General features: G+C 40.1%; 1 protein-coding gene across 2 annotated transcripts in view; it reads right to left on the bottom strand.

Annotated features, from left to right (window-relative positions):
* RPS6KA6 (ribosomal protein S6 kinase A6) overlaps positions 1 to 15256 on the bottom strand; it is a 78995-nt gene that overhangs the window by 24309 nt on the left and 39430 nt on the right. For both annotated transcript variants that reach the window (XM_032765473.2, XM_032765474.2), the window contains 7 exons: positions 13048 to 13190; positions 11744 to 11814; positions 10306 to 10394; positions 9050 to 9114; positions 3124 to 3226; positions 651 to 775; positions 205 to 330 (listed from right to left, as the gene is read on the bottom strand). In XM_032765473.2, the coding sequence (XP_032621364.1) occupies positions 205 to 330; positions 651 to 775; positions 3124 to 3226; positions 9050 to 9114; positions 10306 to 10394; positions 11744 to 11814; positions 13048 to 13190 (722 nt within the window). The remainder of the gene's footprint in view (positions 1 to 204; positions 331 to 650; positions 776 to 3123; positions 3227 to 9049; positions 9115 to 10305; positions 10395 to 11743; positions 11815 to 13047; positions 13191 to 15256) is intronic.

Here is a 15256-nt window from a genome sequence, read left to right as displayed (position 1 = left end):
AATGGTAAAAGTAAATACAAAATTTAGCTGAATGGAAAAATTTACTTTTTCATTTCTCAAAGCACATACAACATTACGCTGACTGAAAAGTTAGTTGTTTTTTTTTAAAAAAGGTCTCTTTATTTACTAGTACATTAAAAAAGATACATGACTCAACTGTAGAGTAACTATTCAAATACCAAAAAGAGAATTTATACCAAGTACCTTCACGGCAAACTCCATATTGGTAGCTATGTGCACACATCTCTTGCAAACAGAGTAGGAGCCAACACCAATATCCTCCTTCAGCTCATATACATCAGTGAACTGTGCACTGTTTCCATGAAGTTGCTTTAAACAAATATAAACTGCATTTTAAAACAAACTGTACTTCAACAAAACATCATTTTTACTTTCTCAAGCAGCACATTTTTCTTTACTTTGCAGTTTTTTCCTTCTGAAATTTGCATTTAAAGAGACATTCAACTTGATTTTTGACAATGGATTAGTTTAAATTGCTGCACATAACGTTGATGTATATTATAAGTGCTTTGGTGCTGCTGTGCTGATATAAGGGTCTTTTCAACAGAGGAGAATGGAGATTAACTATCAAAACACACATCAGCTTTGGCATTTTAGTTAATATCTATCACAAGAAAAATAAATTTTACCTGTACTATTGGCAATATATTGTTGAGGGGTGAAATTTTATGATCTTCTATGGCAGTAGTTGCAACAAAGCTAAATCCTTTGAACAGCTGATGCGCGTTAGCACTAGGTGGAACTCCTGGAGAATCTAATTGTTAAATACACGTGGTTTAATTAGAATCAGAGGAGTATTCTGTTACTTCAGTATATTCAAGCTAAGCTATTCTGTGTGTTTATCATAGGGATGTTCTCAAAAGTATTTTGAGGAAAATATAAGAAAGTAGAATTGGTTCTGAACTACAAGATGTAGTTGGGGTGCCAATATATCACCTTTCACTTATATTCTCACTTTTAATTATTTTAACAGTATCACATGCTAAATAAAATACAAGCCTGCCCCCCCGCCCGCTTTTTATTTTTTTTAAACTACAAGACTTCAAGATGTCGCATAAACTAGAATACATGTAATTACATCTATCCCCCCCCCAAAACAACCCTATCTGTGACTATTCATGAAGAACTAAAGATTGGTGCCACGGTTTCATTCACAGCAGCGAGCTCAAGTATGTGGAGTCAAAAAGGGTGCATATGAGGGCAATGCTAGCTAGAAGTTTCAACTGAAGAACCATAAATGTGGGCATGGCAGAAGTACAGGGATCCATGGAGACAATACTTGAAGAATATAGTGATATGTTTCAAAAGTCATGAGAACCCAGATCTTCCCCAATGTACAGTGTGTGCAACTTCTACTTCACTGTACTCTGTCTAAACACAAATAAAGCACAATTTGGCCCAGAGGTTTTTTAACATATGTATGTAAACTTAAGAGCTATGTTGAAATACAAACTGCTGATAATACATCACGTGGCCAACAAACCAGATATCTGATTTTAAAGTCCAGGTGAAACCGTCAAGGGGAGATTTATAAACAGGACCCTTAAATGAACATACTAATTGTTGAAAAGAAATGATTATAAGCCTTAATTGAGTGATTGAACATTAGAACAAAACCATTTCACTGTGTGGTAAATTTTGTATTTAAAAGATGACATCACAAAAGATATTTACGTAAGTTTACTTGAAGCACTACTAAAATTGATTTGATAGCACTAGCTCAAGTCAGGCAAAACATTAACATATACCATTTTACTTTCCCCACACATTCAGTTTTACCATTGCACCTCAATGCTGACATGGAAAAATCCCTCATCTCAACCTGGATTTCACCTAAATTCAAATTTGACTGGCCAAAAGAAAAGTAAATCCATCAAAAGCTTTACTGAGCCAAATTATTTACAGCTGTTGAGGATAGTGATCCTGAAACATACTCAAACGTTCAAAAGGGACTAGGATGTCAGTCATATTCACTTCACTTTTGACAAGATGTGGAGTACTATGTATTAACATATCTAGGCTCACAAGCAATGTCTGAGACTTAGACATAGGACAGATCAGCTCCAACAACTGTATTAACCTAGTCCCAGTGACAGGCACAGATTCTGCAGAATCAAGACTTTTAATATAAAAATGGTTCCCAGCTCTTACCATTAGAAAAATAATCTCTTCTAATGTGAAACCAAATAAAACATTGTACTGCTGTCTTCCTGATCTATAGACAGGCTGGTACAATACCTTCATGAGGGTGAACTGTCCTAATTCATTACAATGAGGTGTTAATTTTGAAATTACAACAGAATTGATATTAATAATTTCAGTGCTAATTTTTCACTGTTAATTAGCAGAAATATTCAAGGACCACTACTAAATACAATCCCATTAGCTGGATATCAATCACTTAAAAAAAAGAACAGTTCTTTCTCTCCATGATCATCTGGCAACTCTTGTCCTCTAATACACTTTGGTCAAAATGGAATAGAAGAAAAATGCACTGCTGTTCAATTTCCCCTCACCTTACCCACTTAGAGAAGACAGCAAAGAAAAAAAACAAAACAAAACACACTTTCTCTGCAGTTTCTCTCTCCAGCAGCTAGGAAGGGATGAATGAGAGATGATTCACTGCCTAAGAATGCTCCTCTCTGGGGCCTGCACTGAGGTATGGATGGTTTGTAAAGGATAAGGAAATGAAGCTAGATGGGGAAAATTATGAGTCACTTGGGAGAGAGAAGGGAGATTTGGATTTCAAACCCCTTTCTACAATTTTAAATTAATCCACCACTGGAGACAATAGGGATTTAAAAAAAAAAAAAAAAATAGATAGATAGATAGATAAAGGCCAAAACAGGAACAAGAGAAATGGAGAAGGGGAGTAAAATTGAGACAAGAATAAAACACTATTCACTAAATGACACTAATGCCACAGTTGATTTTACTGTGATTGGTATATATTCTGCCTTTCATCTTTGTGCCAACTTCCAAGATTAATGGCTCTAAATTTTATAGCTCTAGCTCCCAGGTATCAAACAACAATGTAATTTAGTCCTCCCCATACAATGAGTTCATCATATTGACTCGTTATTTTCTAAATATATGCATTACCTTTTGGGGTCTTTGCTGTGAATTCTGGATCAAAACAGAAGGTATCTTCTGGCTTACCAGAAGCAGGTTTAAATGGGGGCTGAATTTCTCTTCTGAACAGTTTCTGGAACAGAAAAGCCACAAAAGAAGTTTACCTAAAATTCAGAATTACTTTACAGATATTATATATTTTGCTAAACTAAAAGGAACACAACTAGAATGTTTTTCATTTATTTTCAAAAGATTTAGCTTTCTGAAAGAGCACATTACAAAATAGCAGGCACAAAACACAAACATGTATTTCTGATCCTGTTTTAAAAAGATTTATTCAGGTTTTTCTGCTCTCCTGCTCTGAAGGATCTTAGAAGGGAACAGAGAGTCAGAAAACCACAAGAAATATACCAAAGCTTGCCCCCGCTCCTTACTCACCAGGCCTCTCCCCCATTCCAAGCTTGATTAAGTAGACACCAGCAAACAACTGCCCCCTCCCCCCCGGCCCCCCCCCCCTCCCCCATGGAATCACTTATTCATGGAATACTGCCTAAGGTTAAGAGTTTCCAAGCAAGATACTCATCCTTACCTCAGAAGGAAATGGGTAGACAGTGGTGTATTCCCCAAATACCTGAACTGGATCCCAGTTTCTGGCTATTGCAGAGGGGAGCCAGATTCTCCAAACCACTCCAATTCCAAGAGGAGGGAGAGAGGATCCACCCCATACTTTGCCATTCTAGTTCCCTAGGGCAGGAGATTCTCCCTAGTGTCTTGCTCTTCCTGCCTTACGGGATGAGGGGATTTACCCCCTCTTAAACCAATACTCCAGGTCTTTCCTAGGTCCCTTAAGGGAACAGTGAGGAATGGCAGCTCCTCATTATCCTCTGTCCTGATGCACAGTACAAGAGTAAAGCATACTCCAAACAGGTACTCCCCAGCGCTATTCAGGGTTTAGGAAGAGAAAAAGGAGGCTCATTCACCATCTCTGTTTTCATCCTTGTATGTCAAGGCCTGTGAAAGGCTGAGTGGCTTGTAGGGGCTTTCTGCCTCTACCCTGGCCAGGTGGTACTCCCTGATCATCACCAGACTCCCACGGCTACTTGTCCTTGTGTGCAGGAATATTCCCTGAAGAGAAGTCATCCCAGCCCCTGTATTACAGGACTTGGGGAAAATATGCATGAGACAGGAAGTGAAAATGACCATTACCAAATCAGAATTGATTATACACTAAGTGCGGTCAAATACTTAAAGTGGACCCTGTACAAAAAGCAGGTACAAAACTTTCAGGTAAAAGTGCAATTTTCTAAGTGGTTTTCAACTTCAACTTTCAAATTCTGAACGGAGGTTCACACCACTTCGGAAAACAGAAAAACTGTGGATCCCCAGTTGTCTGCAGACCACAGGCTGAAAACTGTTCTAGATACTGCTCCCTTAGAAATCTCAGTTCCTTATCGATATAAATCCTCCTGCTACTGTATCAATATATTTTCCTATTACTAGGTATATAAAAATAGGATTTTTTTCTTTATTTAATATTTGTATTTCAATAGCACCTGCCAGACAGACTGGGAAATAAGATAAGATTGGTCAGCATAATAGGCAGTGGTCTCAGCATACCAGCTGCCTATCTGTTAAGATTTTTGTAGGCATCACAGCAAAGGAGAGAGTTGTAAGGAGAAATTTGAAGGATAATAATTTTTCACGGTTCAAGGACGCTCCTTCCAAGCATAAAGGGAAGCATGGGAGAAAAAAAGAAAGGAGCTAGTTTGAAAATTCAACAAGTGGGCAATGGAAGTTGGCCGCATGGGCTGATTGGAGATGGCAGTTGTCGTCATCTTGGTAGCGAATGGGAGAGGACTGTTAGCGTTAGGCCATGAAGAGCCTTGAAAAGTGAAGACAAGCAGCTTATGTTTGATGGAACAGAGAAGGGGGAGTCAGTAGAGGGATGCAAAAAGGCAGGGAAGGCGAGCGTGATATGATCAAGTCATAGGAGAATGTTCTTTGCAGCAACATTCTGAATAAATTACGACCAGGGCAAGATTTCATTTGTGAAGGCCAGAGAAAAGGATATTACGGCATTGAGATGTGAGATAACAATTTAGCTGTGTGGATGGATTGGATGAATCCACAGCTAAGGCCAGAAGGGACCACTATGATCATCTAGTCAGACCTCCTGTACAACAAGCCTTTAGGACTTCCTTGCATTAATTCTTGTTTGAACTAGAGCATAATCCTTTTAGGAGAAGATCCAACACTGATTTAAAAGGCTGTATTTTAGAGATGTTATGCAGAAAGGATCGGTCAAGATTCAGACAAAGCCTGAATGTGAGGACTTAGAGAAGTCCAAATTGAAGACGATGCTGATGTTATGGGTCTGTAAGACAGGCAAGAAGAGTGGCATTGTCCACAGTAATCAAGAAAGAAGGCATCAGGGAGGGTTTTGGTGGCAGAGATTAAAAGCTCTGTTTTAGTCACGCTGAGCTTGGTCTGACAGCCAGATATCCACAAGGATACGTCAGAAAGAGGCAGAAGTTTTAGTATGGACAAACTGAGAAAGATCTGGAGCAAAGAGGTAGATACACAAGTGAGCAGCACAGAAAGCGTAGTTTAATTTGTGCAAATGAGATTACCCAGATAACATGTAGAAAAAGACAAGCGATAACGACCAAGGAGAGAGCCCTGTGGAACCCACACAAAAAGCTGAAAGAGGAGGTGAGGAGGAGAACCAAGACAGGACAGTTACAGACAGCCAAGGGAAGCCAAAATTTCACGAAGAGCACAGTTGACAAGTCGATGAGGATAGAGTACTAGCTCCAAGCTTGGGCAAGGAAAAGTTCATTAGAGACTTTAGCAAGAGGAGTACCAGGGATGGAAGCCAGATTAGAAAGGGCCTTGCATGGAATTGGACAGGAAACCCCCCACACTTCATTCGATGAGCTTAGAGATAAAAGGGGAAAGGAGACAGAATGATAGCTGGAGAGGCAAGTGGGGTCACGGATGGGCTTTTTTTTTTTTTTTTTTTAGATGTGAGACTAAAACATGATTGTATTATGAAGATAAGAGCCAGAGGAGAGCGAGATATTAACAAGTGCCAGGGAGAAGATGAGAGTGGGTGGCTAGCTCCTTCAAATGAAGCATGTCAAGCTCCCCTGTATCTTAGGAGGAGCTCTCAGTTTGGCCAATTATGAGAGCGGGGCAGCATCTGGGGCTAACAAGAATCAGAAAGAAAGGAGGTCCATGAAGAAAGCTATAGAAGGTTCCTGGAAAGGCTGAAGGCATGAGAGCAGCAGAGAGTTGCTGTCTGACTTCTAAGCCAGACAGCCAAAGCTGAGAACCACAGAAGGCTGAGGCATGGGAGCAGCAGAGGGGCTTACCCTCTGACATTTCCATGCTGAAAAGCGGGAACCAGTGGACTGAGCGCTAGGGGAACAGTGGAAGGGCCTACCTGTTGCCCTGCCTAAGAGTTACTGAACGGGGGACCAATGGATGCTCTCCTGGTGAGGATGATCTCCCAGCGAAGAGGCAGGGGAGGGGGAACTTGCTGGGAAGAGCGGGGTTATGCTCCAGTTCAAGGGGCTGTCACGGCAAGAGGACAGGAAAAAACCAAAGAAAACCTCAGGTGTGGTAGAAGATGCCAGAGTATAGTATGTGCACTGTCGATGGACTAGGCAGTGTGGAGTTTTAAGGATTCTATGCACGGAGGTGATAAATGACCTAGTTTTGGGGACTTTTGGTTATGGATTGGTTCGGCTATGTTTAGTAATTAACTGACCCCCAAGGAGGGGTATTACTGAGACAAGAGAGCATGTCATGGAGTCTTTACCAGCCTAAGAGGGCAAATGGGACAGTAACTGCAGCATAAGGACGACCAGCCAGAAGAAAGAACTGAGGGCAGAGGAGTAATTGTTCACAGGGTACAAATGTGTTCTGAGTAGGTGGATTCCACCTTTGCTGACAAGGCCTGTATCACATCCCTCCCATACCAGGTACAAAAGGGAGATCATTAGAGACTCAGTGACTGCATATTCTGACAGAAGCATCCTGGGACAATGCATTAGCTGGAGTCCAAGACAACCAGTTTTTCCCTACCCCTCTGGTGGGGGCTGGTGTTTGGAAAGTGGAAAAATCCCCAAACACATGACAAAGACAACAAGGTTTTGATGCTAGCCTTTAAAAACCACAGAGCCTCGGTAGGTCACAGGAAGATGACTCAGAACCACACTGGAAGTTTTGGACAGGAGAAGGGAAGAGATTAGCATGCTTGCATAGCAAGGAGCCCAGTTTAGCTGTAGGACCAAACAAGTCAAAGCAAGCTGACCTGGATAGAGAGGGGCTCTCTGGTTAAGAAATCAAGCCATGAGCTGCAGCAGAAGGGTTCCCCAGACACTTCTAGAGGATTCAGACCCAAGCCCAAAAAACGCTGCAGAGTGATGAGGAAACTGAGTCAGCGAAATGTGATTGTTTTTCAAGTATAGAATATGACTAAGACCTCTTCTCTTCTTCAGGATAAGGAAATATCAAGAGTAGAAGCCTCATTCCCTGTATTCCTGCAATTTCTCTTCTATGGCTCCTAGACAAAGTAACAAGGACATGTATGTTTGTAGTAACCTCTACAATAAGCTCTCTGAAGAGGGCCAGGGAAGGTATCAGTCAACACTCAGGAGCAAGAGATATAGGGGATTCTGCATGGGCATAACCTGATCTGGTTGTGGGCAGCAACACAAGTACTGGGGTCCTATACCCTATGCTGTTTCCACAAAGGTGAAGGACTTAGAGCTTCCACCCATGGAGAAGTGATGATTTCTGTCCTCATGGGATGGCACCAAGTATTGTTTGGAGATGCATTTATGCTCCGTATGAAATTATGCCTCAGAATTTCTCCTTCTGTCAGCATGGCATAGGTGTTGGCTGTTATGCTGAAGTTGCTAGCCCCAGTTTCAACAATGTCTTCTTCCCCGCCTTTCTATCTCTACCTGATCCTGGGAAATAGAGGCATCCAGCTACATGATGGAGTGCTGGCCAAGGCAGACCTGAACCTCCATCTTGATGGTGATTGTTTCCTCTAGGTCTGAAATGACCTGCATGGATTGCTCAAGCAGATGTACCTAGAACTGTCTCTCTCTGAACTCGTGGGTCTTGGAGGAAAGCAATCAGCACACAACACCTGTCTGGGGTATGGCTGTCCCCTAGGCAGAAGATGAAATATCTATGTCAGCCAGTGAGGGGATGAAGCTATGGTCAGAGAGGCAGGGGATGAAACATGGCTATTTAGATTCCTTACTACTATGAAGCACCTCACCCCTGCTGTACCGGGGGGATGAGGGGGTGGGGGATGAGAAGAGAGATGTCTTTTTTATTGGAATATCCCAATGAAAGAAAATGAGATAAAAAGGGTGAAGATCAACTCTCTTCACCAAACTAGTTGGGAAAAGGATGAGTTTGACTTTCAGTGAATGTTGTGAGTTAGACACCCACTGGGTTCAGCCCTGCTGCCACAGGCAGTAGAAGGGAACTGAGGGAGAACTGTGGCTGCATTGCCTTTTATGACTTCACACAAGGAGGCACAGTGTCAGGGCTCTGCATGCACAAACACTGCTATTCAAAAGAATCCAGTCTCTTGAACACAGACACTTACCTCGGGCTTACAATGACACACACACAAAACACGAATTTCTGTACCTCTCCCCTCTTAGTCATTTTGAAGGAGTTTTATTTAGGATTTTAGGACTTAGAATGTTGCAATTCTAATTACTATTAAAAATGTTAATGCATGTTTTAAAATTTTAGTGAGAACCTCAATAGTGTACAGCAATGAGGAGAAATACAGTCTCAGAATACAATAGTAAGAAGTCTCATTTGTCTAGCATATCCTGTTTAATAATCTTGCAATTTACAGAAATGTTGCAAATTTGGCAAACCTAAAAATGGCTATGAAATTAAACTGTTTTGTACTTACATTCCAATCAACTGTTGAAAAAAAAGGATGTCTCTTGATTTCTTCAACTCCATCTGAACCAGCTCCTGTAATTATAGGGAACAAAAGTGACTAAATTAAAACCAGCTTCAGTATAAAAATATCTATACAAAATTGCATTAAAAGCTAGTCACTTGGTTTCTTGGAAAATTGCATGGAATCACTTATTCATGGAATACTGCCTAAGGTTAAGAGTTTCCAAGCAAGATATTTGACTGAGAACAGACTGGCATATAGCTAGTCGAATTCATACATGCTGAAGAAAAACCTGGAAAAGGAAAAAAGTGAACTTGCGCCTTGTTTGCTTCTGTGAATATATAAAGGAGCCCTACTCGCAGGGCAACTTTATATCTAGCAGTTTACAAAGAATCATGAGTACTTCCCTGCAAACCACTGATTAATTTAATATTAAATCTCCAAACAAGTAATTGGAGACTATGCTTAGGGGAGTATAACAGCGTTTTCTAATCTGCTTCCTGATTTTTTGTTTGGTACCTTAATACCTAGTTTTTACTCCAGAATTACAGCCTTTTGAATGGTCTGATAAACCATTGTTCCATGCACCTGTGGAGGGCTGCCAGCAAAAACAAGAAAATAGGACAGTATACTAAGCCACAGAAAGGCATACTGAGGGAGCTAAAATAAGAGAAAGGCTACTTTTTTCTGAATTATGGCTTGCTGACATTGTCAGACTAGCAGTTATGGGCCACACTGCTGAGGGAAGTCAGGACAACATATGGTAAAACAGTGTGGTAAAACACTAAGGCTATGATGCACATCCTCTTGCAATTGGCTGGAATAGATTCAGTGCACAGAATCTTTGGGTGACTAAGAGAAGATCAGCTGGTTCCAAATCCTGAAAATTCAATTTATTTGGTGTTTCCAAGGAGTTGGCAAGAGCCAATTCATATATACCAAAGCTTCCCTTATAGACTGCATGGCAGCTGCTTAAGTGAACTGGAGCTCTGCAGAATACAGCATCCAAAACCTAGGTGAATGACTGGTCCAAGAAAGTCATCTTCAGCCTACCTTGCTCTGTCATTTACTTAGGTGAGCCAAATCCAGAATAAACATACTGCAAACTCAAGAAAATATGAGAAAATGAAGTCTGTTGAATAACCAAGAACTGATAGGACTGTTCAATGAAGCTTCACTTAAATTGTTCACAAGTTATGCTGTAGATGGTTTTACTTCAAGATCCAGGTCAAAAAGAACCAACCAAAACAAGTTCACATTACCTAATCTGTTTGATGGGTTCCTTTTAAACAACATCCTTAGAAGACTTTGCGCTTCAGAGCTAAGGAACTGTGGCATTCCAAGCTTTGCTCTGGAGAAAGAGAATGGAGAAATGATCACTTCAAAAGCATGTTTTGCTAAAAACACTCTACACGGGCTCATTAAACTAAGGGTAAGAAATTCTGCCATCAGATCTGCCAGTGTGTGTCACAAAGGCAGGAAAATTGTGTGAACGAGATTTCAAATTGAATATTAAAATAACTACCTGTTCAAGAAACTTCTAGAAAAAAAAAGCACACAGTGTGGTATAGTGGTTTTCAACAAATAGGCTGCTTCAAACTAAAGCTGCATACAGTACTTAAAGTTGTGTATCCTTGAGGAGATCTAAGTCTATCCAAACATGCTGGCATATGACAAAAAGGAAGTATTCATCCTTTTCTATCAGAACCAACTCTTGAAGGCATTTGGAAATAGCCAAAACACCCTTGTAATCTACACAACCACACAAGTCACCTTTTTATTCCTCCACTCATAAAATGCGTCAAGAATTAGATCATAAAGTCATTAGAGAAAGCCAATGGGGTCAACTTCGCAGACATTATTTTGTAAGAACAATTACTAAATTTAAAACAACGTAAATGATTTGAACAATTTTTTTTAATAATTGAAGTGTCTAGTTCAGCCTGAAATTTCTAGGTAGAATTGTAATTCTAGGTAGAATTGTTATACATGCACATATTCATTATGCCACAAATCCTGAAATAGGTGGTGAACTAATCAATCTTCTGTATCAATGCTGCTATACATTAATGACGGACACTCCCTCCTGCCATGGAGTCAGGACTAAAACCCCTTTTCTTTAGCATCCATCCCCCTCAGAAGGTCCTAGAAGTCTAACCATTTGAGCTGCAGGATACCCCTCTGACTACTCACAAAAGCAATAAATTCTTGCTCCCTCAATTAAAGAGTGGCAAAAGAGTACAGTTAGGGCTTGTTTACCAATCACCACTGTACGCTTGTCTTACTGTTTTTACAACACGGATTAAACTATTTTATACAGAAAGTGTGTGTATGTACACAGAGAGAATAGCATACACAATCTGTATAAAACAGGTTGTTTTGTTTTTACATAAGCTATGTTGTAACAAAGAAACAGTGTATAGAGAGGTAAATAATTCCAGTGTACTTTACTGCCCTATTTTTAATACTGACTTTATACATACACACACTTATTTTTTTCAGTTTTAAGCCTTGGAGATATTCTCCAGCATCTACATTATTTGTGATAAAATTCTTACTTTTGTGTTTCACATTTTATAATTTCACATCCTGAAAGTGAGCAAACTACAATACACAAGCTAAAGCACAATATCTATAGCTACATTTTCTGTTACTTTCAAAAAACAAGGGTAATTCTATTAAAAAAAGAAGAATACTTACTTTAGTATCATATTCATAGTTTCATTTCGATCTTTACCTTGAAATGGCAGTGTACCAGTAAGCATTTCAAACTGAAAAGAACAAATGTTTAATCAACATCAAGTGGTTAGTTATTTAAAAAGTACTCTTACAAGATTTTAATTAACATGGTATTCCACTTATACTACACACACTAAGACCTGAGAAGTCTTCAGGGTGATTAGCAAATACATACTAATTTTAATTTTTAAAATATCCAAAAAAGTTAAACATTTTCTCTTTGAAGGCAATTTACATGACAATATCAACAGCAGATGGGATAAAAAGATGATGCAGAACACCTTGGAGGGTTTTGCAGACTAACGGTGGTTCACGGACCATAATTCAAAAGCTACTTGAGGAGTCAAATGGCATTCTCCTTGAAGTCATGCACTGCTACACTACAAAAAAGTAGCCAAAAAATGTGTTTGCCTTTATTTTTCCTCCTCAGTACAAATGCTAATGGTGTAACAATTTACTGTCCGCAACAGCACAATTATTATTATTACTGGTGTAATCCACTTTTCCATGTTGTTCATTCAACAGGCTTGTTGTTACAAACGTTTTTTAAAGGAACGCTTTGCCAAACTCAGTTTTTTTGTTTTTTTTTCCTAATGTAAATACTAAGCAATGTGTCAAAGAAACATTCAAACTGAAGCCTAACAACCACCTAGGAAAGTGACTGAATAAAATTGTTCTGGACTGCTACAAAGTCACATATATGTCAACGGTCCTTAGAGCAGGAATCGGCAACCTTTGGCACATGGCTCTCCAGGGTAAGCACCCTGGCGGGTCGGTTTGTTTACCTGCCGCATCCGCAGGTTCAGCCCATCGCGGCACTCACTGGTCACAGTTCACCGCTCCAGGCCAATGGGGGCAGCGGGAAGTGGCGGCCGGCACATTCCTCGGCCTACGCTGCTTCCCACAGCTCCCATTGGCCTGGGACAGCAAACCAAGGCCAGTAGGAGCTGCGGTCAGCTGAACCAGCAGATGCGGCAGGTAAACAAACCGGCCCACCAAGGTGCTTACCCTGGAGAGCCACGTGCCAAAAGTTGCCGATCCCTGCCTTAGAAGTATGCATTTCCTTAAAGGTATAAACAAGTCAAGGTTCAACTTATTTCAAAACTATTGTTTCTTCAGTATAATCTAGTTACCAACTTCTCCCAGGTCTGAAGTTGTCCTAATTCAGCTTAGGCAAGTTTATTTTAAATAAATTTAACATTACTCTGTAGAGGCATGCAGAGTATTTGACTGCAAACTACATTATGCAATTAATCATACAGTACCATAAGAACACCAAATGACCACCAATCGGCACTCTGGTTGTGGCCTCGCCTGTTTACTACTTCAGGTGCCATGTATTCTACAGTACCACAGAAAGAGTAGGCCTTCTTTTCTTGATCTACTGATTCTTTGCTGAGTCCGAAGTCTACAACAACAGCATTACAAAGATATATCTCGTAAAGAACTTTAAAAACAACATTTTATACAATAATTTTATATTTTGGATTCAAACAACCAAAGACTGTTTTATGAGTAAAGAAATAGTTATCCTAAAGCTCACTGGAGAATGAAAGTTAAATAGTACGTTACACAATTGATTGTACAGTGCCAGGAACATTTGAAAGTGAACTGAAAGTCTTAGCGACCATTACTGTTGCTAAGTACATCTGCAATTAGGTATTTAAAAACTTTACATATTTAGAACCTTAAAATTATGAAAGGTTCTGCTTTTATTTTTCTTATTTGCAGAGACTTTTCTGCCTGCTTTATAGGATCGAAAAACTAGATTTAAAGAAGAATGTTCCATCGTAGAAAACACCAAGTACTAAGGCCATGTCTACATTTTCAAGCTTGCAGCAGCACAGCTGTACCAATACAGACGTGCTGCTGTAAGAGCTCTCGTGTAGTCACGATATGTCGAGGGGAGAGAGCTCTCCCGACAACATAATGAAACCAGCCCAACAAGTGTTGGCAGCTTTGTCTGTAGAAGAGTGTCTCCCACTGACAGCGCTGTGCATATGGACACTTATACAGGCAAAACTTATGTCACTCATAAGGGTGTTTTTTTCACACCGCTGAGCGACAAAAGTCTTGCCGACATAACTGCTGATGTAGACATGGCCTTATCTTACTGAAAACAGCTTATGTAAAAATCAGACTTAAGGTATTTCTATACTTAAAAAGCTACAGCGGCATAGTTACTCCACTGCAGCGTGGACGCTCCAGGGTAGATGCTACCTCCGCTGACAGGAGAGATTCTCTCCATCAGCAAATAGGTAATCTACGTCCCTGAGAGGCAGGAGCTAGGGGCTGGTCTGCACTAGGGGGAGGAAATCGATCTTAAGATACGCAACTTCAGCTACGTGAACAGTGTAGCTGAAGTCAAAGTATCTTAGACTGAGTTACCTACCATCCTCACGGCGCGCGATCGACGTCCGCGGCTCCCCCTGTCGACTCCGCTACCGCCGTTCACACTGGTGGAGTTCCGGAGTCGACAGGAGCTCAATCGGGGATCGATATATCGCGTCTAGATAAGACACGATATATCGATCCTCAAGAAATCGATTGCTACCCGCCGATATCGCCGGTAGCGAAGACGTACCCTAGGTCAAAAGAAGAATTCTTCTGTTGACCTACCACTGTCTACATCGGGATTTACTACTCCAGATATACACAAACTTGTCAAAGTCAGATTTGTTTATATCAAGTACACCTCTCAGTTCTCTTTTCCATTGTAAGAAGGAAAATGGAATTTTATAAGTGCTTGTTAATTCAAAAAGCTGCCTTACAAGCAGCTTCCAAATGCTGATGGAAAAGAAAAGCCTTACAAGAATTATTTTACTTTGGACCCAAGTTGACACTGAATTTAAGCATTGGTGTACCCTACAAAACAATATAATCCTGTAACCCTGATTTTCTCACTAATCCCCACCCTCCTGACCCCACTTTTCCACTAGTCCCTGCACTGTGAAAGCCCCAAATGGCTAAGGTGTTTGTGGTCTGGAAGGAGCAGTTAATCTTAATTAAATCCCTCAATTTAGATTTCTGGCATTTCAAGAGAAGCAGAAAGCAAGAGAGAAAACCGCTCAGAAGCTGAAGGAGTCCAAGAGAATGGTACCCAGAAATCAATAATATTGTATAGGGATTCAAATCCCCGAAGTTGCCTAAGAATCTAAAGCAAGTCTGAAACAAAAACACATCCTTTTAAATAATGAATATCCAGTAATTCTGTGATCTAAGCAAAGCCCATTTGGCTAAAAGTTCTATCAGAAAGAATAAAAGATTATAAGTAAAACTATTGTGTATATACATTGCACTAAATGGATGAGAGTTTAAATAATGAATTTCTTTTTAATCTTGCAAGGTGGTTCTTATGGCTGTTAGTATTTATACAACACAGCATATAGTGGACTTTATGATGTAATCTAGGTGGTAATTTTATTATAATTTTAATATGGTAATATAATTTAAGAATAAACTAGTTCAGAACAC

This window comes from Chelonoidis abingdonii, chromosome 8 (genome assembly GCF_003597395.2).
Source record: "Chelonoidis abingdonii isolate Lonesome George chromosome 8, CheloAbing_2.0, whole genome shotgun sequence".
NCBI classification, from domain to species: Eukaryota; Metazoa; Chordata; order Testudines; family Testudinidae; genus Chelonoidis; species Chelonoidis abingdonii.
Note: the sequence above shows the minus strand (reverse complement) of the source record. Positions and strands in the feature narration are given on the sequence as shown.